This window comes from Equus asinus, chromosome 2, assembly GCF_041296235.1.
Source record: "Equus asinus isolate D_3611 breed Donkey chromosome 2, EquAss-T2T_v2, whole genome shotgun sequence".
NCBI classification, from domain to species: Eukaryota; Metazoa; Chordata; class Mammalia; order Perissodactyla; family Equidae; genus Equus; species Equus asinus.
The window spans coordinates 96583024-96609282 of record NC_091791.1 but is presented as its reverse complement, the minus strand read 5'-3'; the positions used below and the strand labels follow the sequence as shown (position 1 = coordinate 96609282).

Genomic DNA, 26259 nt, shown 5'->3' with positions numbered 1-26259 from the left:
TATTTCAAGATAAAATAAATGAGCTCTGATCGAGGAGTTCAAAAATGTGTTGTGAATTCGCCAAAATGGCTAAAATGGAAAACACAGACAAGAACAAGTGTCGGCAAGCTTGTGGGACAACTGGAGCTCTAGAAGGCTCCATAGAAGGCTCGCGGAAGTGACACAGGTGCCGTCTCCTAGAGGCTCGCGTGCCCCACGACCAGCAGCTGCTCTCCTAGATGTGCCCCCGAGAAAAGGCACCTCTGAGGATGCTCAAGGCAGCAATTTTCACTACAGCTGATAGTTGAAACAACCCACGTGCCCATCAAAAGTAGCACGGGTGGAGAAACAGAGGTGTGTTTACTCAATGAGACAAACCTCACAAGGACAATATCTGGGGAAATAAGCCAGAAACCAGAGCTCCCACGTGTGCAACTCCGTTCAAGGGGAGTCAAAAGCCAGGCAAAACCAATTGTGGAGGCAGAAGTCGGTGGGGACTGGAGCTGAGTACAAGGGGGCGCTTCTGGTTGTCGTTCATGTTTTCAATCTGGGTGCTGGTCACATACTCGTGTTCAGTTTGTGAATATTCCTCAGGCTGGATATTTACGATTCGTGCACTTTCTAAATGATTGTTAAACTTCAGGAAAAAGCTTAAGAAAATATGTGATGAGCTTAAGAGGAATGACGATTCATTCCAAGGGTGGGGTGTCGGAAATGGCTTCAGGGAGGAAATAATTTGGAGGACAGACAAGGTTGCAACAGGCAGAGAGCTGGGGAGACCCCCCTGCTGGAGGTTGGCCTGGATCAGGCGACATGGACAATACGAGTTCTGGTCTGAAGCCGACCCGACTCCCACTGACCTGGAGGCTCGAAACACCTGCTGGTGGGGCACGTTGCAGGTCAGCACCGCCCAGCTCCTCAGGTACATGAGCCCGATCAGCTTGAGGACGTTGAACGCAGGCAGGCACGGGGAGAAGAAGGCCCCCATCCTGGAACCAGGAGGGGCGGCTAGTCAGCGTAGGTTCTCTTCCCATCTAAAAGGGTTCTGAGACGCTCTGCTTAAAGAACGGGAGAAACCCCCAAAGCTCTGACACCCCAACCCTCCGCCTTCAGACACGAGTCACTTCTGCAGGTGAGTTAAAACATCCTCTTTGCCCTGCTTGTCTCTGTCTTCACAGTTAGCAAGAAAAAGCCCTCTTCTCCTAGGAGGCCAATGATAGGAGACCACAGTTTGGGGCAAGCTCTAGATTTCGCCCGTCGGTGCCGAGGGCTGTGTTAATACCCACAGACTTTCAGGTCCGGTCAGCGTACGCTCAGCAGCTATTCTGTTGGGCCTGGTGCCAAGCACCCTCCCACATTTCAGCTCATTTAATCTGCTGCAATCATGAAAGGAGGGAGAAATAACCAAAGTTTATAGAGCATGGCGGGCGGGGCCAAGGAAATTAAGTGGTTTCCTCGAAGACATGTTGCTAACAAAAGGGCGACCCTGTATCATCCAAATTGAGATACTTCTGAGAGCGACAGATCTGGAATGACAGGCAAGAACTGGACCATCCCAGGGAAACGGACACGTAGTTACCCTGCAGATGGTGTCACGTGTGGAATACAATCCAGACCTTCCAACTTTAAGGCTACACCTGTTTATACCGGATGTGTATTCAACACAATACTTCCAGAATTTGGACTTAGCGGTAGGAAAATAAGTGTAGGCATACGGAAATGTTTAATAAGTACAAGGTTTTAAAAAGAAACTTTCGGTTTCTCACAGACGGCAGGCAAAATATCACTGGCTGTGTGATGCTAGGCAAGACACTTAGCTTCTCTGTGCCTCAATTTCCTCAAATTTAAAATGGAGAGGATAATATTAGTTACCTTATAGTGTTTCTATAAGGATTAAACTTGTTACTACAGGTATAACAGTGTCTTATGTCTACCAAATGTCACGTGTTATTTTTAATACTGTGTCTGTGAAAATATTTTTCAAAAGAAGTAGACTGTGGGAATATAGAATTTGATTGAAGGAATGTCACTTTATAGCTCTCGATTTCCCATGCGTTTCACGGAAGGATTATGAAGAGAGGTTGTGTTTTCTGAACATACGGAACATTCGAAGTTGTTCTTTCTCTGTTTGCTTGTGTTTTAACAAACAGCACTATCTGTGGTCCAGGAGGTAAAACCAGAGATGAAGGGGTGACCTGGGGAGCTCTCCGCTGGCCCCCCAAACACACACATCTACGTGGACCAGACGCCCCTCTGAGCTCTTTGCTGTCTTTAGGAATGGGATTGCGTTGGCCGGAAGTCGCCCTGTGTGGATGGACTTCCCGAGATTCCGGCCTCTCCGCAGGGTGGGTCTGCAGTCCAGGGATGGCCGTGCCCCTGGCTCAGTGTCTAAGTGAAAACTTGGACGCACAGGGGACGGACAGTGGGTGGCTGAGGGCAGGGCTGGCCACGCCTAGAAGTCCCCCTGGGGGGTTAGCGGCCTCTTCTCCCAGCTTCCCCTGGTCCTCCCCATCGGTTCCTGTGCAGATATTTTTGGCTGTAATCATAGTGGCCTAAAAATGGACTGTTTCCTTTCACCACTCCTTTCTGCAAAATGTTTTTAGAAAACCATTACTTTTATTAAAAAAATTACTATCCATGTGAAACATTTCAATTAGAAACTGTTTGTGTTCTTCTTAATTCTTATGATTGTGTTTCTTATGGTCACATCCCAACCAGAGGAAGTAAATTCAAACTTTAGCCCAGTGGAGATGTAAGCAAAGCCAGGAAGAGGCGTTGCCACCTACCAGATCATCCCTTGGTTGTAGACCAGATGCAGCACGTTCTCGGCTATTTTGAATTCCCCATATTCAGGCTACAAGAGAAATGAACTCCCGCATCAGAAAACTTTCCACAGTTCTTTGCATAAAGCAATTCCTGATGGTCACACACATAGACTCTTGTCCACGTCAGCAGAGATCATTGTCTGGGTGGTCGTCTCAGCAAACAGAACAGGTAAGAACGAAATGGAAACGCAGCCGTCTACGCCATTTCCCTCCTCCCTCACGTATTTTCCCTCGGCCACGTCTGTCTCCCAGTCTAGACATCAGAAAAGCGTGGATCTAGCCAGACGAACGTCCTCGGTGGACACAGCCTCTTACTTACAAACTTGCTTTCCAGGTCCCAACACCAGTAGTCACTCAGGTACCGAACGAAAAGCCCTCGGAAGAAGTCTATGAGCAGGATGCTGGCCACCGTGAAGAGCATGTCGATGATGGAAAGCTTCAGCATCTCCTGAAACACAGGGTCCTCTACGCCTCCGCGTCCTGCCCTCCACTGCCCACCTCTTCCTTCCTGCCCCCTGTCTCTGTTCATGCCCATGGGCTTGAACCACTGGGCCTCTCCAACGGCACGTAATGGATGCTCAGTAAATATCTGCTAATTTGAATTTTGACACCAAAGGCCAGCATTACACGAAACCGGGAGAGCATCTCAGGTCTGTGGTTCTGTAGCCACAGGAGGCTACTCGGGGCCTGGGACTCAATTTCATGGGATAATTCCTCGGGCTTGAGCTTCTCTACAAGTTGAGGTGTCGAAGGTGGAAGGCAGGGCACAGAGCCTGGAGCAGATGCCGGGGTTCGGGCCTTCATTCTGCTCTCTACCATTTATGTCCCTGAGCAAGTTATGTAATGTCTTGTGCCTCAGTTTCCTCATCTGTGCTTAAAGGGATGGTAATAATAGGACTCTTACAGGACTAAGCACTTAGAACAGAGCCTGGTGCACAGTCAACACTGCTTGAGGCTTTGCACCAATTATTATTATTAACTTTGAGGCCTGGAAAACCGTAAACCCTCCCCGAAGCTTATTTTGCTTTTCTATAAAACGGGGATGGCAACACTTCAGAGAGTTGCTGGAGCTAAGGGACGAAACAGACGTGGAAAGGCTTTACAGGGGGACGGGGAACCACCTGCCCAACGTATGTTTCCCAGCACTGGTCTTGCGGCCTCTGGGTGTAGACGGTGGTCCTGTTGTCCTCTGAGAGAGGCAGGGTGGAAGTCGGGAGGCCAGCTTCCTCCAGGGCCCACGTGCTGTTTCTCCTGAGCCCCATCCCGGGCCCAGGTGTGGACCATTTCCCTTCCTCAGGGGCTGTCCTGGTGGCAAAGATGACGGTGGAATCTACCCAGGGACTCGTGCTGTTTTTGGCAGCAGCTTCCTGGGGGGAGAACGGGGGAAGGAAGAAAAGAAGATTGTCCACGTAGCTGTAAACACAAACCCACCCAGCCACCAAGGGCATCACTGAGCTGTTGGGCAGAACCTCTCTCTGTCTCTGTATCTCTGTCTCTCACTGTCTCCACCTCTCTCTCCCTTTCTGTCTCCAGCTTGGCAGATGGCCACTCGACTCAAGTCTGCCCCGATAATGAACACAGAGCTGTGATGGACACTATTCATCCGTCCCTAGTAAGTGTCAGAGGCGGTCCCAGGTTGGTACATGTTATCGCTTCCCATCCTCACGAGAGGGTCAGGGAGGGATGATGACCCCGTATCACAGAGGAGAAGACTGGAGCTCAGCTAGCAGAAGTCGAGCGCCCGCGGTCCTGTTGCTGGTCAGTGCGGGCGAGGACCCAGTCTATGCAACAGGAAAGCCTGGCGCACAGCCGTCACTGCCTGCAGCCTCTTCCGCCTTGTACGCCTTGTACGGCTGCATTTGGTGCTAGTTCTGTGCGGTCTGGGCAAACAGCCCTGAGAGAGCTCCTCGTCCTCTGTGCCTCCCTTCCCCTCATTGGGACACCCTCACAGGTGGGGCAGCTTTAACTCGAGCTCCAAAGCTACTCTGGGCTGGGAGTGGATGCTCACACTGGGCTGGCAGTGGGCCCACTCTGAGCTGTGCCCCACGAGGGGCCCGTCTTCTCCCAGCTCCCTGAGTGAGTCTCACAGCGGGCCACGCTCCCTGTGACCATCTGCAATGGCTGTCGATGGCGTCTCCCGTGGGATGCAAGGGAATGGGGTAGAATTGTGGAAAGATATTCGGGGCCAAAAGGCCGGGGGCTCATCCCGGCACTGCCTCTCTGTAGCCATCAACCCCGGCCTCAGTTTCTTTATCTTGGCAATGGGGCCAATTTTCCCATTCTGACCTTGAGAAGACCTCAACTGAGCTGAGCTTTGCACAGACGAAGGGAGTGTAAACATCAACAATGGTGATGACCTGCGTGTGCATGTGTGCGTGTGTGTGCACTTGCGGGTGCACGTCTGTCTACGTGCTCCTGTGTGCACATGCGACAGTGGCTGAGTGGGTGACCGTGCAGGACGGAGCACTCACCTCGGTGCTCATGCTGTTGACTTTGTCCAGGAGAGCGATGATCAGACTGTAGAGGTTCCCCAGATACAGCACGAGGACCCTGAAAGCCACAAGCCATCTTGAGACACAGCCCCACACAGGGCAGCCCATGGGCCTCGACCCAGCACAATTTAGGGGGGACTATTGTGGTTATGCTAAGACTGTAGCCGCCGCCCTTGGGTTCCCTCAGAATCACATTGGGTGCATTTTAAAAAATACGGAATTCCTGAGTCCACCCTCTTCTGCAGGTCCGCATGGTGTCTGGGAATCTTACAGCCTCCCCGGCGATTGCACTGCAGCCCGTCCTCAACCAGCACTTAAGAAGCACAGTGTAGTGGGAAGAGAGCTCTGAGGTGTCCCGTCAATTGTACTTGTCTCTGTGTCACAGTTTCTGGTTTGTAAAGTGGTTTTCTAGCATTATCGCACCTGATTCTTGCAACTCTGTGGGCTACGCATCGTTATTACCCCACCTAAGGGACAAGTGCACTGAACCACCGACCCGTCCAAGTGCACACGGTTAAGCAGAGGCAGCGCGCTGTTTCAGGTCTCAGGGGTCAGGTGTTGAAACAGGCTGCACCTTCAGATGCACTGAGGGGTGAAGCGGGAGGCACCATGGGCACAGCCGCACCGCCTGGAATCTGCCAGCATGGCCTCCACCAGCCAACGACCCACACCTGGTGCCGGCCTCGCCTGAGCTGGATGGTTTGGGAAATGCATCCGGGAATTTCTGGACGCAGCCTTGAGTCTGATCAGAAGGTTGTCCTGAAAAACTGAGATGAGGAAGGAAAATGGAAGGCTCGCAAAGACCCCAGGGGACAATGGTCAGCACTTGAGAATCACGAAACCATAGCCAGTGGGTGACAAAGAGAAAGGAGGCCCTTCCTCTCCTGGGGTGAGCAGAGAGCGGGGCCAGGGCGTCTCCGGGCGTCCCTGTGACTCACGCTGGCTTTCCCTGTGGGACTGGAGCAATGCCCTTGGCCTCATGCTGGGAGCTTTTCTGCATTCGAGGTACCTAGTCAGGGGCCAGGCCCCCAAGGAGACTCAGCCAGTGCCGGCCGAAGGCAGAGCGAAGGATCTTGTCTCCTGCCCTCTTGGGGGCCCGTCGCTCTGGTTCTCCCTGAGTCTTGGATGGAAGGTAACACCGTCTGCTGATTAGTGGATGGAACCAAAATAATTGTCTTGCTCTCATTACCAGAATTAGGCCTAATTTGTCTCGGGTGAGTCTCTTGATGCCTCTGTTTCTTCAGTTTTGCACGTGAATAACGAGGCCAATCTGCGTAATAGGATTGCCATTAGACCAAATGCAATAACAGAATCGATTCTCCTTGACGCCTGCTGGTGAGGACGGAGCGCAGAAGGCGCCTGCCTCTCCCAGGTCAAGAGGTGCTGACGGGAGCGCACAGTCCCAGGGGCGGAGCCGGGGGCCGAGCGTCGTCCAGAGCTGCCCTAGTCAAGAGGTGCCGCAGACCCCTCGCTCCTTCTAGTCTTGTTTTTCCTTCTTTGAAGTGACACTTGGATTTCAGGGGGTGGCAAACTGCAGCCTTCACGCCCAGTGCCACCCTCCCCTATTTGTCAATGGGGCTGCGAGGGACACGCCACGCTCTCGTTTACATCTCGCCGAGGGCGGCCTTCACCTCCAGCCGCAGAGCCGGGCAGGTGGGACAGAGACCGTGCGACCCGCAAAACCCAACATATTGACTGTCGGGTCCTTTACAGAAGACGTCTGCCGACCCCTGAGTCGGAGCTTCTCTTCCCAAAGTGGCCCGTGGGAACTCTGTCCTGGGGTCGAGCGTGATCTTCGCTTGTGATCAGTGTTACAAGAGGAAGCACGAGGAGAGAGAAGCAGACGAGTGTGGGTGGGAGGCAGTCAGAGCTCTGACAGCGCCCGCTGCCCCTCCAACCTAATGACACGCCCACACCTCCTCGTTTCATTCACAGAGAGGCGACAGCTCCAGGAAGGAGAGGCTGGTTTCTCGGGAAGACAGAGATGAAGCAGGTGCCAAAAAATGACGTGTGTCGTCCTGACCCCACGGGCTGTGTCTCAGGACGTCCTCGCAGACTCACCTGCCCCATGTTGCTCAGGTCTGCATTCGCCACCTGCTGCCACACCCACGACCATCCCGACGGCCCCAGACGCTCCCCGGCATGTCCTCAAGAACCTGTGAGTCTGTGCATTTGGGAATTATTAGCAAAGCGTTATTTATGTTCATCTTGTATCTGGAAAAATGACCAGGAGCTCTTTCACCGCTCGTAGTCGATCCACGGAGGAACTCGGCAACGAGGAGAAGCGGGCAGGCTTTCCATCGTCTTTCCGGTCCTCTTCCTCCTGGATCTGCTTTTTCTGGCTGTGCCTCCTCTTCTCTCCTCTCCCTCCCTGTCCTCCTCCACGTCCTCCTCTTCTTCTCTCATTACCTTTGCATCCATTTCTCGTACCCTTGCCCTCCTGGTTCTTCTCCTGCCCCCTCGTCTCTCCCTCCTCCTTCCTGCCTTTCTCTCTGTGGCATCCTGCTTTTCTTGAGAGGCATCCACGAGGGAAATTCCCTGCTAACTTTTGGGGGGAACGAAGCAAGCCCTGGCTCTCACAGGACTTAGGTTCCCCCCTCGGCTCGGCGGACGAGTGACCCACAAAGTGGCATTTCCCAGCGGGGCTCCCCTACCTGGCCAGCTGGAAGCGCAGGGTGGTCCGAGGGTGGTACATCTCCAGGGCGGCGATGAGGTCGAAGGCGGATGGTGCCAGCATGGTGACGAGGGAGACGACCACGCTCACCTGCCGCGAGAGCACAGGCAGACCTGAGCGACCCCAGCCCCCAGCCCAGCCTCATCCCCCTCCCATTCGGTCCTTAGCCTAATAGCTGGTCAGTGGGAGTTCAGAGTCACGCGGTTCTTGCACCGAAAACCTGCCCCAAATCTTTGCTAATTAGCGGTTTCAAAAGGCCGCTCCCGCTTCACCGTGGGTTCATTCCTTTTAGGAACGCTCCTCCACCGGAAGACACTCCTGTGTGCCATTTGGCACTCACTATCATTTCTGCCACATCTTCCAATTACCATGTCATTCTATTCATGTTTCGCTGGGCTTGGATGGAAGATGGAAACAACGGCAACAATTAAGAGCGGAAAAGGGAAGGCTGAGAGTTAATTTAATATGCTTTCTGCACACGGAAGATTAATTATCCCGAGAATTATGCCTGGAACTCGTTTCTCCGCACTGCAGGAAAATCTAAGGGGAGATGGAGCTGGTGCACAAGAGGTGTGAGCTGGAGGAAGAAATAATTTCTGAGTATGTCTTTAAAAGTTTATCTGTCTGTAAACCCACAGGCACATATTTACATCACCTGCTGAACTGACCTAAAATAGGAAGTTATGGGGAAAGAATACCTAAAGTAGTTTCAGATTTAGAGAAATTATCACCCACTGAGGATAAATTGATAAGCATCACACACTTTGTTTTTTAATCCCCACGGATGATATCATTTTCGTAGGAGTCTGAGAGGCGGCATTTGTGCTATTTCTGCCTTTCAAATATTTGCAGGTAAATTGAACCAAGGTTTCAGGACCCTATATTATTAAGAATTAATATATTATATTGCTATATATTATATTTTTATATATTATATATTTTATTAAGAATTATAACATCACTCGTAACCTTCCTCTTGGTAATTTTCTATTCAAGGGAATATTCACATAAATGGAGGGGAATGAGATTTTGAAAACCAGCCATTGGTGTGGAGCTAGTGTGGGAAGCGTTATTCATAGTTTAGAATACGGAAGCTGCCCGGGTATACAACAGCTGGCACGTGGTCAACTTTGACACACGATGGAAACAATGCGGTGGTCAACGCAGGTCTGCGGGTGACGTCGATTTCTGGAAACGTGTGTGGGAAGAAACCACGAGACCAAAGCAACGTGCACTCAGCAGAATTCAAAGGTACAGGCCATTCGGACACTTGAAGGTATTTTCTTTCCCAACCGAGACCAGAGAAAGCATCTGGCCGAGCCTGGTGTGGCCGCTCGGCTGGAAGCCCTGCAGCCCGTGCACTGGGACAAGAGCACTGACATTTCTGCATGGGGAGGTTTCTAACTCACTCATTTAAGGACCCCCGCGGGAACAGACGAGCCGGCCGCATGTGCGTGAGTACCTCGTTCTTCTCCCAGAGTGTCAGCTCCTTCTTGGACTGCTCCAGCTTCTGGGACCGGTCCACCACGAAGTAGATGAGATAAATGCTCCCAGCCAGCGACAGAAGCACCAGGATGTTGGCAATGACCCTCAGGCAGATGGTCACGGCTCTGCGGGGAGAGGCAGGCGTGAAGACGGGGACACGGGGTCTGTGCCGGGCGCCACGGTGCACAGACAATTCCAGTGATTTTCCGCCAAGTGGATTCTCTGCCTGAAGAATCTTTTACCTGCCTCAGAATTTCTCGTTCCTGAGGAGATCAACAATGAGTGAGAAATCCAACCCACCAGCCAGCTGCCCCATGCGGCCACCCCAGAGGAGCCGGCCAGCGGGCACCAGGCACCCGTGGGAGGCCGAGGGCTGTGTGCACACCAGCCTGCAGAGCCCACTGGCCGCAGGGGCTGGGGCAGGAGGTGTGGCCTCATTCCAGGTGCACCATCCCCTCCGTAAGGGGCAATTCACCCTCTGGGCGGCCTTGGGAGGTCATGACACCTCCCTCTACAAGCCTCTTAGCCCTTTATCTGCACAAGGAGGAAACTCGCTCCCAAGAGGAATGAGAAGAGTTGCCTGTGAGGGAGAAACCTAGATAGAGAATCACGGAGCCCTGGGGATGGAAAACCTGAGAGAGAGCGAGGTCCACTCACACCGTCCTGGTGTTTCCCAACTCCCTCCTGCCCCCAGGCCGTGTTGGCATCGTTTGTAAGGTCATTCTGCCCTCATGGTCCCCTGAGGCGGGTCATGCACTTGGGGTCCCCCTTTCCCCCTCCAGCAACTTCTGGTCCTTGTGGTGTTTGCAGCAGAAAATGTGGGTGACGGCCTGGGGTGGGGCAGCCCCTCAATGGCCGGATCTCCCCCTTCCTGCCCTCTTCCTTCCACATCCTGTTGTAACACCCTGAATATCCCAGGATGCCTCCTACCCAGCTATTTTCCTCAGGTTTTGACAGAATCAGGAGGATTCAGAACGCGTTTGTGGAAAGGAGATGAGAAACAGGTGTCTGTTGATTTGTTTGCCCGGAGCCGTGAATCGCGGAATCAGACAGCTCCGTGTGGGAACGGACTCAGGACGGTTGTGGTTCTCAGGTTGGAGGGAACGTAAAAGTCACCCGCGTCTGCAGGACCTGCTGGAAATGAGGACTCTTGCATCCCACTCCCGGAGGTCCTGGTTTAGCACACGGGGGTGGGCGCTTGAGGCGTCTGCATCGTCAGCACTGGCTGGCAGCTGACTCTGACCTGGGCGGGCTGCTCCACCCTCCGAGAAGCCCTGAGGGACCCCACTTTTCACGTCCTAGGAGGGGACGTGGAGGCCCCGGAAGGTCAAAGGAGTTTCCCAGGCCCTGGAAGCTGATGCCAAGGGGAGGGCTGGAATCTACCCTCCAACTCGCCCACGACTTCCTCGCCTGCTCTCAGGCTGGGTGTGCATCCTCAGCACCCTGCTACAGCGCTCCTCTGCACAGGCTCTCGCACCATGGAAACCAACCGTGGGGCTCATGAGCCAGCGAGGCTACAGGATGAGCGGGTGTGTCTGCCCCGTGAGGTCGCTGCCCTTCCCTGCAAAGGCCCTTCTGCGTCCTCAGTCCTCCGGCCAAAAGGCCTCGCCCTCACCAGGGAGGCCTCGAAACCTGGAGAAGAACTCAAACCTGAGGGTCCTGTTGGAGGGCTTGTCAGCAAGAATTGGACGTTACGTGTCCACGACCTCAGAGACGTCGCTAAATAAAATTACTCTTGGCTTAACTAGAAATCGGTGCTAAAATACTTGTCTATCATCTAAGTAGAGGAATAGGAAGCTGGTTGACTTCAGAACTCTTACCATCCACTGGATCCTCAGAAGGAGGAGCCACTCCTGCACACCGCGATGGAACACGGTGGAGTCCCCACGTGTCACCTCATGAGAGGACGGACTTCAGGAAGAAGGAAGAGCTGCCTGACAATGTGTGAAAATAGGGTGTAGACGGCCTGGCAATTCTGGTACCAAATCAAAACAGCTTATCCACGAATTCAGTGTGAGGAGTCTCGGTACTTACAGGTTTTTGCTTTTCTTCTTTTCCTGTTCCTCCAGTATCGCCTCCTTTAAGGAAAGACACACGCGGCGTTAGAGCTTAGCACTGTCGTTCATCATAAGCCTGTAGAAATGTTCTATGATAAAGATTTATCCAGTATTTTATTCACAACCTCGATGTCTAGACTTCACTCTAAGACCCTATTGATATCAAACGCATTATACAATAATAAATAGATAAAAAAGGAAACTGGGAAGAAGAAAAAGGAGACGGAGGAGTCAATTATTTAGACAATTGGAACGATCTAGATAAACTTTTTCTCAGAAGGGGGCACCATTTAGCCGTCTGTGCTGGTCAGCAGACCCTTCTCTGACTGCTTTTGACTGCGCGGCTCCTACGTTAGCAATGAAATGTATCTATTAATTTACAAAGGACTTCCACGCCATATGGTAGTAACCATTGTGCGAATTATCAAAAATACCAAATTGAAATTTTAGAAGGATGAAATAAAAAAATAGGGTGGCGCAGTGGTTGAGTTCGCACATTCTACTTCAGTGGCCCCGGGTTTGTCGGTTCGGATCCCTGGTGCGGACATGGCACCGCTTGTCGAGCCATGCTGTGGTAGGCATCCCACATATAAAGTGGAGGAAGATGGGCACGGATATTAGCTCAGGGCCAGTCTTCCTCAGCAAAAGAAAAAGAGGCTCGGCGGCAGGTGTTAGCTCAGGGCTAATCTTCCTCAAAAAAGGAAAAACTGAAGAGAAGTTCCCCTATTTTCCTCCTGCGCTCCACCGGCCTGCTTTGTGCCCGGCGGGCATGTCACCTCTCCTTTTAGACAGCTGCCCAGGTCCATGTGCACCCAACGAGAGGGGGCTGGCTCCTCCAGCAGGGGGCCAGCGGCTCCCGTGCCTGAGGGCGTTCGTCCAGGGAGCCCTGACTCCACGCTCCCCGCCTAGCAGCCTCGGGCTCCTCACTCACCCGGATGCTATTCACAATGGCGGCTGTCTTGCTCTCTGCGGCCTCTGGGTTGCCGATGAGATAATCCCAGGCACAGAAGACCCGCCAGCAGAAGGTGTAGTTCTCATTGGAGGCGCTGGCGAGGCTGGTGCGGGAGTTCTTCGCCATCCTGAGAAAAAGGACGGAGGACCCGTCAGGCAGGAACAGGGTCAGCAATGGGCTCAGCCACTGCGAGCCACATTGCGAACCCACACAGCACCTCTGGAGGATCAGAACCAGGCCTCTGGGCGAAGCCAGCAGTGCACCGGCGGGGTGCAGCCCCCGCTCGCGTCCTCGCCCAGCCCTTTGAACAGCGTGGAAACGGCAATGGCCCATTATGGGGGAGCCTGGATGACAGGTGCTCCCTCCACGGCGGTGGCCAGGAGGTCACAAGAGGTGTGTGCGCCTGGCGCTGGCCATTCCGGCTCCGTGCGGCCACAACTGTGACATTAATTCTCCCCTTGGAGCTGAATCAGTCTTGAGCCCCCACCCGCTGAGGGTAACTCTACCCCGTGGGGCCACACACAGTGCGTGGGGTCCCTCCTGCACAGGACGTTCTCGGAATATGTGTGAAGCAGGACTCAGGGGCCCTCTCAGGGGAAGTCCCTGTCCTTTAGCCCATTTCTCTCCTTATAAGATTACAAGCTTTTTCCAGCTTTTTAAGCTGGAAAACTTCCTGTGAACCGAAGGCCCCGAGTCACCGTGCATCTATCTCTTCCGGTTTTTGTTTGAAGAAGATGATGCCGATGATGACCGTTTTATCGTTTTTTTTTACCCCAAGCACTTTTCTCTGCACTTTGCTAAGAGGCCGCAAGAGGCAGGGTCGTGAAGTCAGACTACGAGCACAGCCCAGAGAGAGGCAGCAGGCGAGCCAGCGTGGGGAGGGGCCGAGTTCTCCTGGGCTCAGAGCCTGCCTGGGGTCTGTGTCTCTCTGGTTCCCGCAGGGAGGCACAGAATGTGAAAGCCCCAAGGGAAGCCTGCATTTTTCTGAGCCAACCTGCCCATTTTACAGCTGAGGCCAGAGAGGGAAAGTGAGTAACTTCAGGACCCACAGAGGGAGCAGGACCCCTAACCCCAGCCGTCAGCCTCGACGGGGGACCAGACGTGCGAACCACCTCGCGATACAGACGAGCTCAGATGGTGCAGAATTTGTGGCTGGCTTGCAGGTAAACATATGGCCACAGGACGGTGTTTGGCTTTCTGCAACCTCAGGTCACCTAGACCATATTGTTCATACCTCTATTAATGCAGTTCCTACGTTGCCTAAATCGACCTTAACTGGTGAGTCTACCTGACTCGTCTCTCCAGACCCAACATGGAACCTGGGACGAAGCACCACGTGTTGTCAGTGGTGGTTGAAATGAGTGTCTCTCTCTCAGCCTCGGTCTCCTCGTCTGTGAGATGGGTACGGTTATGCCTTAACTCTGCAGGGTTATCAACGATACCGAATGAGACCATACACGGCATTCTTGGCAGGCGTTTTGAGAAACGGAGGCAGCCGTACTTTTTCAAGAGAATGATGAAGCTGTAAGCGAACACGGCCATCCCCACCAGGAAGTACGCCAAGGGCAGCCGGTAGCCAGCCCTGCCGATCCGCCGCTCCCGGCCGTAGTAGCCATAGAAGAGGACTGAGTATTGCAGGTAACCCTGAAAGAAAGCACGCGTGTCATTTCCGACTCCAGGTCCCGTCCACCCCCTCCCTCAAGGCAGGAGCCTGGCCAAGCCTTGGCCTCACCCCCAGGGACCAGACGGTGTCCAGGTCTTGGGCCGAAGCTACGTGCTCCTGGGGGATGGTCTTGCTGGCCGTGCTTCCAAAGGGCTGGCCGGCAATGAGCTGGTGAGAGAGGAAAGGATGTCAGGTGGTCTTCTGGGTGGAGGCGACCAGAAGAAAAGGGGCAGCGGACCTCCACGCGCCCGAGAAGATGCTGCACAGGAGCGATCTCTAGGGGTAGATTCCTGTTTGATTCTCGTTGATAGAAAATTAATCACGGGCGGCCAGATTTTCTTTCTGCCTGATCAGGGACTGCCCAGGTGTCCTCTCTCTGAGCCGGGTGGATTATTGAGGTCACTGGGTTTCTGTGATGGCATGGGAAACCGCCCCATTTCTTTTGTGAGGATGAGGTTTTATTTTAACACGATGTTGGCAAACTGGCCCCCGGGCTGGATCCAGCCTGTCACCTCTTTTTGTAGGGCTGGAGAGCTAAGAGTGGCTTTTGCGTTTTTTGATGATTGAGAAAAACAATCAAAAGAATAATATTTGGTGACACACGAGTTATATGAAATTCCAATCTCAGCATCTGAGAATAACATTTTATCGGGATGCAGGTGGGCTCATTACGGCTCACAAGACTGCAGTGTTTGCTCTCCGGCCTCTGCAGGAGGAGTCTGCCGCGTGCTGTTGTGGCACAGATCCTCCTTCCCACACGGGTAAAGGGGGACGTCATTACATGAAGTCGTTTTAAGCTATGGGTCTAATATCTCTTCTTTTGAACAAATGGCTCTTTTTTCTCTCCTGAAATAGTTCTTACCTCTGGAATGACGATGAAGGCACCTGTCATAATCGTGAGCACAATATTAATTCCAAACAGCCATCTCAAGAATATGAAATAGGAGGCAACGCCCGATCCAAAATGACCTAAAGAAAGACAAGACAATAAGGACAGTTCATATGAAACCCTCACAGGGCGGGAAGTTCTCCGTGAAGCAACACTGTAATTTTTCTTAATCAGCAGGACGTAGACCAAGAATGCTGTAATTGTACCAACCAGGGGGTCCCCCAAAATGGCCATTTAGATGGATGAAGATGTTCATTAATATCTACCAGTCATATATACAGAAAAAAATCCCTAAGTTAATGATTTTCCTAATGACATTCGTCTAAAACGCTTTTATCAGATTTACCACATTTTGTGTCTGTTCAGAAGGATCAGCATCTTTTGAGAATTTGATCTATTTCTTTTTTATTTTGCATAGTTTTGAGAATTCTAAGAATTTTTCTAAGGATTCTTCTGTCTTGATTTCAAGATAAATAACGATTTGCTAGACGTTAACATTAAGGGAAACCAGGTGAAGGGGTTATGGGAACTCTCTTTGCAACTTTTCTATTCATCTAAACTTATTCTAAAATAAAAAGTGTGTTTAAAAACAGATTTCTATTGAAAAAATAAGGGAGCACAGAAGCAGTTAGATGAAGACGTGCCTGACACTGCTCACTTTCTGGAGTAGGTGAATTTATTCTCTACTTCAAAAAATAACTTCTCTTGAATTTTCGTTTCAAATCTAGTTCCTGTTTGTCAGAATAAGTAGGAAAACACAAAACATCACAAAGAAAACGAAAGAATTACCTATTCCAAGATCACTAAGTTAAAATCACCACTAGAATCAGCCTCTCATGACCTTTTAGTGTAACCCTCCATCGTTATTCTATAGGTATAATCTTTTTGTTTAAAAATTGGCATCTTTCAACATGCATCTTGTTATCAATATATTACAAGCATTTTCTCATGCAAAATATATTCTTCCGTAAAGTGAGTTTTATTGTTCCATCAGACGAATTTTCCATGATTTATTTAACCTATCCCCCACAGTTTGACATTTAGGAAGGTCCCTGCTTTTCACTAGGTGGTGTCTTCGCTGGGGTAAATAACTCCACAATAAGTAGTTTCTGTCTGAGGTCAGGTTTCCCGAAAGCAGAGCCTGAGGAAAGGATTCAGCTGACGTGACATAGTGAGGACGTGCTTTCAGGACAAAGTGGGGCCGGGGTCCAGGTGATGTGTGCCCAGCATGTGGAACAGGGCAGGTCAAAGGTAATCCTCTACACCAGTGGGCAGTTGAGGGTCCTAGGGGTCAACACTCAGAGCAGACGAGAAGAAACGGACCAGCCCAGCAAGGGGCTCTGGGTGGGGCAGCAGCTGCGTCCACACGGCCTTGGGCATCGATTTTGTTGGGGCTGTTTTCTCTGGTTGCTAAGGATGGAAGAGTTGTCTCAAGGAGTATAAACATCTTGAAGACTTTTGGTACAAATTACACCTTTCCTCCAGAAATACTGCCCCCATTTGCATTTCTAACAGCTGTGGATGAAAGTGCTAAATTCCATTTAAATGTTGAAAATGTTTTTTTTCTCAATTTGTCACCTAACCTTTAGCTTTGTTTATTTTTTATGCGTGTAAAATTTCTTTTATATGTAACTAAATATAACAGTATTTCCCTCCATGATTTCCTTCTTTATGTTTATAATTAGGCTTCCATTCTGAGATCCCATGACTTATATTTCCTTTAATTCTTTCATGGTTCCCTATTTTATGTTTAGATATTTTACGGAAGTTTAAAGAGAAGGATATACCTCATTCTTTAAAACAGCGGAATCAATTGTTCCAGCCTCATTTATGACGCTATGCCACACTGTTTCAGCTGTTGTAGCTGTTATAATGTATTTTACCATTTTGGTTACACAAATTTATTTACATTTTTGCCTTTAAAACATTCTTCAATTAGTCTCTTGGAGGTTTTTCCTCCATGTAAGTTTTCTGATCATTTTGTTGAGTTTTACATTACACTGAGAAATTGCAATGTAATTTCACATTACATTGAGATTTTTCTTGGAATGGCATTAAACTCACAAATTGATATCGGGAAAAATCAGTATCTTCCAAATGTCAAATCATCCAGTGTCACCTCACAAGACATTTTTTGTATCCTGTGGGCCGGGTTTACAGTTTCCTTTATTTAGACTTATTGTTAAGTTTATTCCTGATGTAGTGTGTTGTGTGTCTGTACTGCGCGTGTGTTTGTAAATATGAATGTGAATGCGATTCATTTATTTTTTAGGGTTTTTTTTTTATAAATGGTTACAGTCACCTCTATGAAAATGCACACTTTTGTATTTTTAGTTTGCAATTGCCCATGTCACCCTCACTCATCTACACAGGTTTTCACTTGATCCTTTTGGGTCTGTGTTGTGTCTGACTAATGAATGACTGATAGAGAACACCAGAGCCCAGCAGGACGCTGGCCTGTTTCCATCCTGGGAGGTGGTGGGACAGATGCTGCGTCTTCTGTCTCCATTGTCCCATGTCTAGCCCAGGTCAGCATCACGTGTGCCGGGGCCCCTGGCTGCCCAGTGTTGGGACCAGGACACTCCAGACCCTCCAGAGGCCTCCCTGTCGGTTGGCCACCACCACTGCATCCCGGCCCCATCCCTCCATCTGCCAACACTTACTCTCGATCTTCTTTATCCTCATTTCCCAGGGGATGAAGATGACCACAAAGTTACAGGCGAGACGAGCAAACTTGCGCCAGAGCTAGAAAAGAGGGAGCAGGGTTAGAGGACGTTACGTTTGCGAGGACGCTGATGACTCAGTGGTGCTAGGATCCCAAATGGAGGAGGAGCTCCTGGACACACCGTCTGGGACCTTGAGTGGTGATTTCACAGGCCTGTGGGCAGCTCCGGGACCACAGCGGCCCCCTTGTCCTCTCTGTGCTCCCGCCTGGGTGAGGCACCTGTTCTGGGCTCTGAGCCGTGGGGCCTGTACTGAGGTGCCCTTGCTCTGGGCTTACAGCCTGACTTATTCCTACCACTCCTGCGGGAGCCACTAGGGCACGTGGTCCTAACACACTCACTTGACCCCACTCTGGGAGGGGGGCCAAGGATTCGCATGGCCAGCAAGCCCCCCAGGTGTTGACAATGCCCATGCCTGCTCAGGAGCCAGGTCCAGAACATACGCTGAATGAGGGCTGCCCGCCGTTCCTCCCGTCCTGCAGCTAGAGCTCATTTCCCAGCCTCTCTCCCGGCCAAAGCTGCCGCGAGGAGCTCTGAAAGTCCATCCTGTGTGTTTAAGATGCAATTGCCAAAGAACCTTTTTTTTTCCTGGAGGAGAATAAACTGGAGTGCACCCTGATGCTGGCCCTGCTCTCCCCCAGCACTGGCAGGTCACGCATTTTAACACACAAACATCTGGGTTTGTGTTGGGAGCAAATGATATCATCGCAGGGAGAAGGCGGGCAAATGTGATTACAGCGTCCGAGCTGCAAGGCAGCGGGCGGTCCCCATCCAGACGCGCATGGTAATGTCATTCCGGACGTGCCTGCCGAGGCCAGAGCAGCTGCTTCTCAACAGAAATTGGTTTGTTTTATCAGAAGTTGGAATTGTTCGTCTTCAGCTCATGATTCAAGACCGGCTGAGACACAACCACTCCCGTGAGGATTTCCCACAGCTTCTCTGTGGCCAGAAATCCTTTCTTCTATTTGCAAACTCCCCAGGTCGTCGTTTTTGGTCTTGTGATGCTTGTCACACTCGGCCCTGTATTGTCCACTTGCTCATCTCCACTGTGGGGAGGCAGACCAAAGCTTTCTGACTTTCCATCCCTGTAGTGTCCAGAAGCCAGGGCTGGACATCCTTGGGGAGGGCGTGGGGTGGAAAGCGTGGCGTCTCTGGCCCACTGTCAAGTCCTGAAGGGTGAGAGATGCCGAGTGGGAGCCCAGAGCCCTGAGTTCCAGCCCCAGCGCCACCCCTGTCTTATTACATGCCCCTGGGGAAGTTACTTTCTTTTTCTGGGATTCATCTCATACAGAAGTAGGAGCCAATCGGTAGTCCTCAGAGCTCTCTCTCAATTCAACGTCGGGCAGCAGGTTCAGCATGTGGAACGGACTAAAGCGGGATGCACAGCCGCCTCCCCCGGGCTCCGGGGTCTGCTTGAGAAGCAGGGGGCCCCCAGCTCACTTCAGAGAGCCCTGGACGGAATGGCCCCCACACTCCTTCTGGTGAGGAGAGTCTACACTGCCTGCGCCTAAAGGGACATGTGGTCGAAAAAGGTGACTTTTTGAACACCCAGATTCAGCAAGGCATGGGAAACATGCCGCATTTCTCTGATGGTCGGCCCTCAATCTCCACTGCGAAAGCCTCGAAACTCGGGAATGACTCAAGATTCAAAGAGCAAACCAAAAACCAAACCAAACCAAAGACCAGACTGGGAAGAAATAGGTCCTAATTATGGGCCCGAGTTGTAGAGTTTTGGTAACTAAGAATAACTCCTTCTTTCGTCTTCGAAAAGGCTTATCAGTTCACCTGCAATAAACGTGTTCTGACAACACGTATTATAGTTTAAGAAACACGTGTGCATTCAGAGTGCGTGCTGAGCACCTGCGCTGTGTTTGCAGACCTGCAGATGCAAACAGTGAACCAGACGTGCAAGATGGCAGCTGGCGCAGAGTTTGTGTTCGGGCAGAAGGGAGGCAGCGCCAAAGAAGCCGACGCACGGTCCCTCAGGACTCGGGGACAAGGGGTCGGGGAAGGTCTGTTTGGGGAGGTCGTACCTGAGCTGAGAGTTGAGTGGAAAGAAATCAGATGAGGAATTGGCAGGGGAGCTACCCAGGAGGGGAGAGCAGCCAGTACCAGTCTGTGGGTTAGCTTAAGCGGGTATTTCACAGAAGAGGATGGAGCAGAGCAGTGGGATGAGACCCAACAGGTGGCAATGGCCCTGGGAGGGAATCTGTATTTATTTCTAAGTGGAATGAAAGCCTTTTTATCCATCCATCTATCTGTGTATTCATCTATCCATCTATCCATCCATCCATTATTTATCTAAGCAAGGGATGGCAGAAGCAGTTGACCGTTTCAAACGCTGCCCTCATTCCTGTGTTTCCAGAAGAGAGTGGCTCACAGACGGAGGTGAGTGGAAGCAGGGGGACCTGCTAGGAGGACGGTGGGTAGGTGCCTTGAGCTGCACAGAGGGGGTGTTCTTGCCCAACCACGTCATGAAGGCCCTTGTTGGCATCACGTGAGAAATGAAGGGCAGAGACCATTAGAACTAAGAGGGATCTTAAGAACCAAACATGAGAACCACATCACTTTCAGGGCTGTCCACCCAGAGCAGGGGAGCAACGGCAGAAGAACCCAGCGTCCTGGCTCCTGCAGTTTGCTGTTCCACAGGCCCGAAGCTTTTTCACTACAAGAGATGCAGTGAATAAAATCTACACGCAGCGGGGGACCAAGTCCCCCATCTCCTGATGAGTTAGTCTCCCCCAGGGCCACACAAGTGGTAAGCGATGGTCTTGGGGCCTACGGTCCAAGTTCTGGGAAATGCAGGCCTTCGGCTCTGGGCTCTGCAGCTGTTCATGACGGACACGCACGACCTTGCATGACGAGCGTGCGAGGACAGGCAGGGCTTCCAGGATGGAGACCCAGGAGGGGCCGGGCGCCTATGTATGCCGTGTGCTCTTACCTCCGCACCTGCTGCCTGGTAGCCTCGAGTCCGGGTCAGCCTCCCCTCAAACTTCAGCACGATCTCCTTCGCTCGTCTGGGGGAAGAAGGACATGACAGTGAGCAGCGCGTTGTCACACAGCCGCAAACAACCTAATTCAGCCCAAACTTCTGACACCCTGACCACGTGGGTGGGTTGACCTGATGTCTCTGCCTAAGTGATCAATCCTTGAAAATGGACTGAATTCACTGAGGTGGGTGGTTAAATCTGGCCTAAAGGAACAACTGGGTTAGAGAGTAAATGTTAGTGCCATGGGACAGACTGAAGTCAAAGACTCAGAGACGAACGTCACCTTCGACGTGACCTCAGCTGATGCTGCACGGTGAGGTCCTCAGAGTCTGAGGTCGACCACCCCGTGCTGGATTATGAGAACTTCGTTCCTCTGAATGATCCAGTTTGTTAGTTGGGCCGACTCCCTTTCAGGGAGTTCCTCATGTGCCTCCATGTAGCCTCCCAGCAACACCCACTGTCCCCAAGTCCTTCCTCGGGAGACACAGGAAGCAGCTGACTCTCTTTTCCATGAGCAAGAGTGATCGCTTCATTTTGGGCCTCTCTGCCCCATTGCCACCACCCCGTCTCCACGGCCCGGCTTCATCCTGCTGGACCAGAAATGCAGGCACGAGCCGACGTCTCACCCTACACGGCATTGAAAACATAGGGGCCCGTGGAAACTAAATAATAATTTATTTCATTTAATTACTTACATTTTTTTTCCCTGCAAACTTTTTGCACACGTTTTGGGTCGAGCATAGAAGAATACTGAAGTGGTAAAACAGACCTGGGGCCTGAAGGAGCCCACGAGCCAACAGGGATGAGGGAGGCGCAGGGTGACAATAGCCAAGGAGAGCGGGTGTGAGGGGGCTATGAGGGGCCGGGGAGAAGCAACTGACCCAGGCCCGGTCACAGCCCAGTGCGACTCCGACGGCACGGACCACTGGCTTCTCCACAGGAAACCAGCACGCGCTGCATGACAGGGGTGGATGCTCCTGGCCCAGCCCAGAGCTGCCTCCATCCAAGTCGGCCACACCCCCGGATCCAGGCAGTCAGGCTCCACTGCCCTGTGACTTCCGTGGAGGCACCGCAGAAAGGACAATTGATGAAGCACTGATCCACGGGCTTCTCAAGGTGAGGACAGGGCTGTGTGCCAGGCGATGACAAATGCAGGTGCCCGGAGGCCGGCGCCGGCTGTCTTGGGCTGTGGCTGAGCGCCGGGCAGGCACCAGGTGGAAGGCTCGTGTGTCCTTGCGTTTCTGAGTGCCTCGACAGATCACCTAGCATTTGCCCTGCTCCTCCCGCAGGTTAGAAAGTCTCAGTCTCTCACTGCTGAGAGAATCATCAGCCACCAGCATTTCTGTATGGTTTTCAAAAATTCTCATAGAGCACATGCCTTTTTTTATTTCAGTAAGTCGCTTCACTGATTACTTTGGCAGAGTTCCTCTGTTTCAATAGAATAGAACATTGGAGTTGGGCATCAGAAAACCTAGGTTTAAAGCTCGGTGCCAGCACTCACGAGCTGTGTGTCCCGGGGGGAGACACTCAATGTCTCTGAGGATCAGTCTTGTCATCTGAAAAATGCCATCCTTACTCAAAGAGATGGAAGCGATGAGAGCTGATAACAGATGTGAAAATTAATTAGAGAGATCTGAGAGCGAAAACTACGGATGATCTTAGCCGCCTGCTCCAGCCATCAGAGGCTCAGGCTGCATCTTTGGTCAGACTGGAAAACAGTGCCTGGAGTGGACATGTAGTGAAGGCGTGATCTGGTGGGAAAGAAACACCAGCCTGAGGGTCAAGATGGGGAGAGAGTGGGCTGTTGTGACGTCTGGAGAGGGGCACCAAGCCGTAGACGTGACAGACGTTCTCGTCCCGTCTACACAGCGGGTGGCTGAGGATCAGGTGTTTGGTTCGTTCTCCAGGGAGGTCTGCTTCAGAGGTCGGCTTAGCTCAGGGTATGGTCACTGCCACCACTCTCCTAACCGCCTTTGCTGTGACCCCGGTGTCAGCATCGCCAGTCATCGCTCGCCCGGAGGCGGCACGTGCGACACAGCAGAAGTCATGCCGACCGCTCACCTGGTTTATCTCATCTGATCCTTGAACTGCTACCAGCGGATCTCAAACTTCAGTGAGGCAAAGACTCACCCTGAATGAGTGTTAAAAATGCTGGGCCTTCCCCCATGATTTCTGACTGAGCAGGTCTGAGGGCAACCAAGCACTCTGAGTCTTTAATAGAACCCTGACGGCTTAACAGTGGACGTTTTTGGAAACCCTGCGGCAGGACGTAGATGCTATTCTTCACCGTCACTTCGACTTTAAAGAGGAGGGAACTGGTATTTGCAGAAATTAAGATTATAGCAGCATTGGCGGTGGGTAGAGGTGGCATCTGAATCCAGGCAGTCGGTCTTCTGATCGTTCTCTCTTCACAATTATCTAAACAGACTCTCCGTCTGACCCTAAATGTCTTGTAATCTGGTTTCCTGTAGCGATGTCCCCCCCAGAGGGAGGTGACAGCCAAGCAGGTGAAATCAGCATCTATTTTCCGTCTAGATCCTACACCTGTCTCTGGTGAGTTACGTTGTGCTGTTCACCTCTAGACACAACGCTACAATCTAGTGTTTGCAAGGACATAGAAAACCAAAAACTTTGCACCCACCCACACACACACCCAACCCAGACAGACACGTATAGACACACCCAGAGGAACGGGCCACCTTGAGGCCCCATGTGGACCAGCTCGAGGCCTTGGACATCTTTGTGCCTCCTCTCAGTTAGGGCAAGAGCGACTGTTCATGTGGGTCTCTGTGCTCATTGCCATGGGCAGGGCGGGGGTTTGGTGCAAAGCAGGCCTGAAATAACCAACAATTGCTATTGAGGGTCCTACCTCAGCGCCCTCAGCTTCTGTCCCATGGTCCAGGGTCTGCAGCGAATGTCTGCCATGAGATCCTTCTGAAACTGGATATTCTGGAAGATCTGCTCTGGATCAGTGCTGTCCCCCGTTTCGTCAGCATTGAAGCTGTCGTCCAAGTTGCTGAATGGATCAGGACATTAAGGAGGAAATTGCATTAGGAGAATTGTTTCCAGCAAAGATCTCCTTGCCCTGGGCAAGTTCAGCACCTCCCTGCCCCAGGGGCATCTGTGTGAAGCGTGTGTGTGTGTGTGTGTGTGTGTGTGTAAAGGGCGGGGTCCAAAAAAGCAAAGAGAGAATCAGGCCGTGTGAGCAGCCCACTGAGGCACATTTATTATCTTCTGTTACTTCGGTGGGTCAGTAAAAGACAACGGGCCTCAGGATGAAAGACGTTCTCAGCAGGTGTCATAAAGGAGACAGGACGGTGCTTATATGCGATTCCTAAACAGCAGCATCTTTGGTGGGAAAACAGTTTCTAGTTCAGGCTCATTGAAATAATCGGCTAATTTTACAGACTTTCTTGTCCCCCAGCCCTGGAAGTAAAATAAGGAAAAACCAAGCTCTGTCCCCTAGAGACCCCGTGCTGACATTCCCACTTCCATTCTTTTGAAACCCAAGATAACGGAAGCAGAACGGACAGCAGTTTCCACGAACCAGAAATTGGCTAAATAAATTTACGTGGACAAACATCTCAGGGAAATAGTTAATCTCTGGCAGAACAATTTTTTTAAAGGTGCGGCAACATTTATTCCCGGTAACGATTAACATGCTAACCTCGTGCACCTGTTCAGGAGGAGATGCGACTGTGTGGCTGTGTCTGTTGGATGAATGATGCACTTACAAGTAAGACAAAATAATTTCTTTGCTTTTCTCCAATTCGGATAGTTTTTGCTTACTGAATGAAGACTTTTCTCCAATTTCTCCATATTACTGGAGGTTTTAACATACCTTTATAAATCTTTAACAATTCCAACAGCACTCCCCCCACTTCTGATGAAACTAAAGACTTTTCCAACAGGCACCTGGTTTATTATGACGGATGTATTATCCACTCTCTCCTGACGCTGCCAATGGAGTAAACAGAGAGAGAGCAGACGAAGGTGCCTGTGGGTTTGGCCAGCAGTAATGCCGGGTTGGAGTCCAGGCTTTTGGATTCGGACCCCCTGGTCAACCAACACGTCCAGCCCTCTGTGCACACGGCCGAGGTTCCCAACCCAGTTGTGCAAGAACCTGGAGGAAGGGGTTTCTGGGCTCCTTCCGAAGCGGAACCGAGCAGGATGAGGACTTGTCTCTGCTCGGACCTAAGCAAGGCTCCTGTGACCCCAGGTCCCTTCCTCGCACACCTGCCTCCTCTGCAGATGGGACCGGCTCACCTGAGCAGCAGAGACTCCTGGTAGAAATAGTGCTGGCCGGCGTTCCTCCGCACGCTCCTGTAGCGCTGGGACGCCTTTGAGGGTTTCATGGGAGCTGACCTGCTGCGGGCAGGGCGCTGGGAAGCCAGCAGGAGGGGTCTGCTCCAGCCGACCAATGCTCCTCGCGCTGCCCTCCGGTTGCCAGGAGCAGGACTGCTAGTCTGCGGCTGAGCTGGGAGCAGGGCCGCCCGAAGGCGAGTCATGCATATGCAACGCGAAGGTGGCCGCGGCCACACAGATTGGCTGAGTCCAGACAGCGCAGAGGGGAGCTCGGCTGGGTCGACCTGGGGATCAGCTGGTGCCACCGGAGTGATGGCATCGGCAACCCCTCGAGCCCAGACACGGCTCTGTGGTTTCAAAGCGTTTACGTCTATTGCCGTGATCTTCACAAAACCCTGAAGGAGAATGTAAGGCACAGCTTATTTTTTCCCATTTTCCCATCTCAAGAAAGAGGCTTAACGAGGGTAAGAATCTTGCCTGTGTTCACACAGCAGAGTCCAGGAGAGGCACGGTCACAACATTTTATTTGTTTTTATTTTTCTCATCTTTTTTTCTTTTTCTATTTTGAAAAACCTACAGAAACTTTGGTAGAACAGGACCACAGAACTGCATTCTCCCAGCCTAGATTCACCAATTGCTGACATTTTGCCACATTTGCTCTTTTTCTCCCGACACCGTTCAAAAGCAGGTTTTGGAAATAACGACACGTCACCCCTCAATACGTCAGCATGACATTAATAATAATAAAATTCACACTTTTCCTATATTTTGTGCTTACTAAGTGAGATCACATTAATTGCATGATGGTCCTGTGAGATGGGCTAAGAGACATCGAGAGGCCTCCTAGAGCTTCATGGTAAGAGAGGAAGAATTGAGGGAGGTTAGACGATCCACAAGGTTCTGAGAAATGCTCACGTGCTGTCAAATGGGGCGCCCGGCCCTCCCTGGATGCTGGGTGGAGACCGGCAGCTCCTCTCCGCTTCCCCGGCCGCAGAGGAAGGGCCCCAGCCCCTTGTCACCGCAGGCTCCCATTCTTAGCGTTCATAACCACCTCTCACGAGGATCCCCGGTTGAGGAATTCATCCCCAAGTCCAGGACTTTCCCACAGTCTCACGATGTAAACCCCAATTTTCTAATTAACACAAGAAACGGTTTGTTTGCAGAAAGGTTAATTGTACATTAACCGAACGGGAGGGTGCAGGGCCCAAGTAGAAATGGCCCTTTC

General features: G+C 51.6%; 1 protein-coding gene across 1 annotated transcript in view; it reads right to left on the bottom strand.

The window, feature by feature from the left end:
• The window catches only part of TMC3 (transmembrane channel like 3), a 35556-nt gene extending 10472 nt beyond the window's left edge, over window positions 1–25084 (bottom strand). The window contains exons 1-16 of the mRNA XM_014827768.3: window positions 24996–25084; window positions 23599–23745; window positions 20681–20756; window positions 17680–17761; window positions 14990–15096; window positions 14197–14295; window positions 13966–14108; window positions 12444–12591; window positions 11490–11533; window positions 9433–9580; window positions 7951–8060; window positions 5276–5354; window positions 3926–4171; window positions 3124–3252; window positions 2766–2833; window positions 840–968 (exon numbers count right to left, since the gene is read on the bottom strand). Of these exons, the coding sequence (XP_014683254.1) occupies window positions 840–968; window positions 2766–2833; window positions 3124–3252; window positions 3926–4171; window positions 5276–5354; window positions 7951–8060; window positions 9433–9580; window positions 11490–11533; window positions 12444–12591; window positions 13966–14108; window positions 14197–14295; window positions 14990–15096; window positions 17680–17761; window positions 20681–20756; window positions 23599–23745; window positions 24996–25084 (1844 nt within the window). The remainder of the gene's footprint in view (window positions 1–839; window positions 969–2765; window positions 2834–3123; window positions 3253–3925; window positions 4172–5275; window positions 5355–7950; window positions 8061–9432; window positions 9581–11489; window positions 11534–12443; window positions 12592–13965; window positions 14109–14196; window positions 14296–14989; window positions 15097–17679; window positions 17762–20680; window positions 20757–23598; window positions 23746–24995) is intronic.
• Between the last annotated feature and the right edge of the window lie 1175 nt (window positions 25085–26259).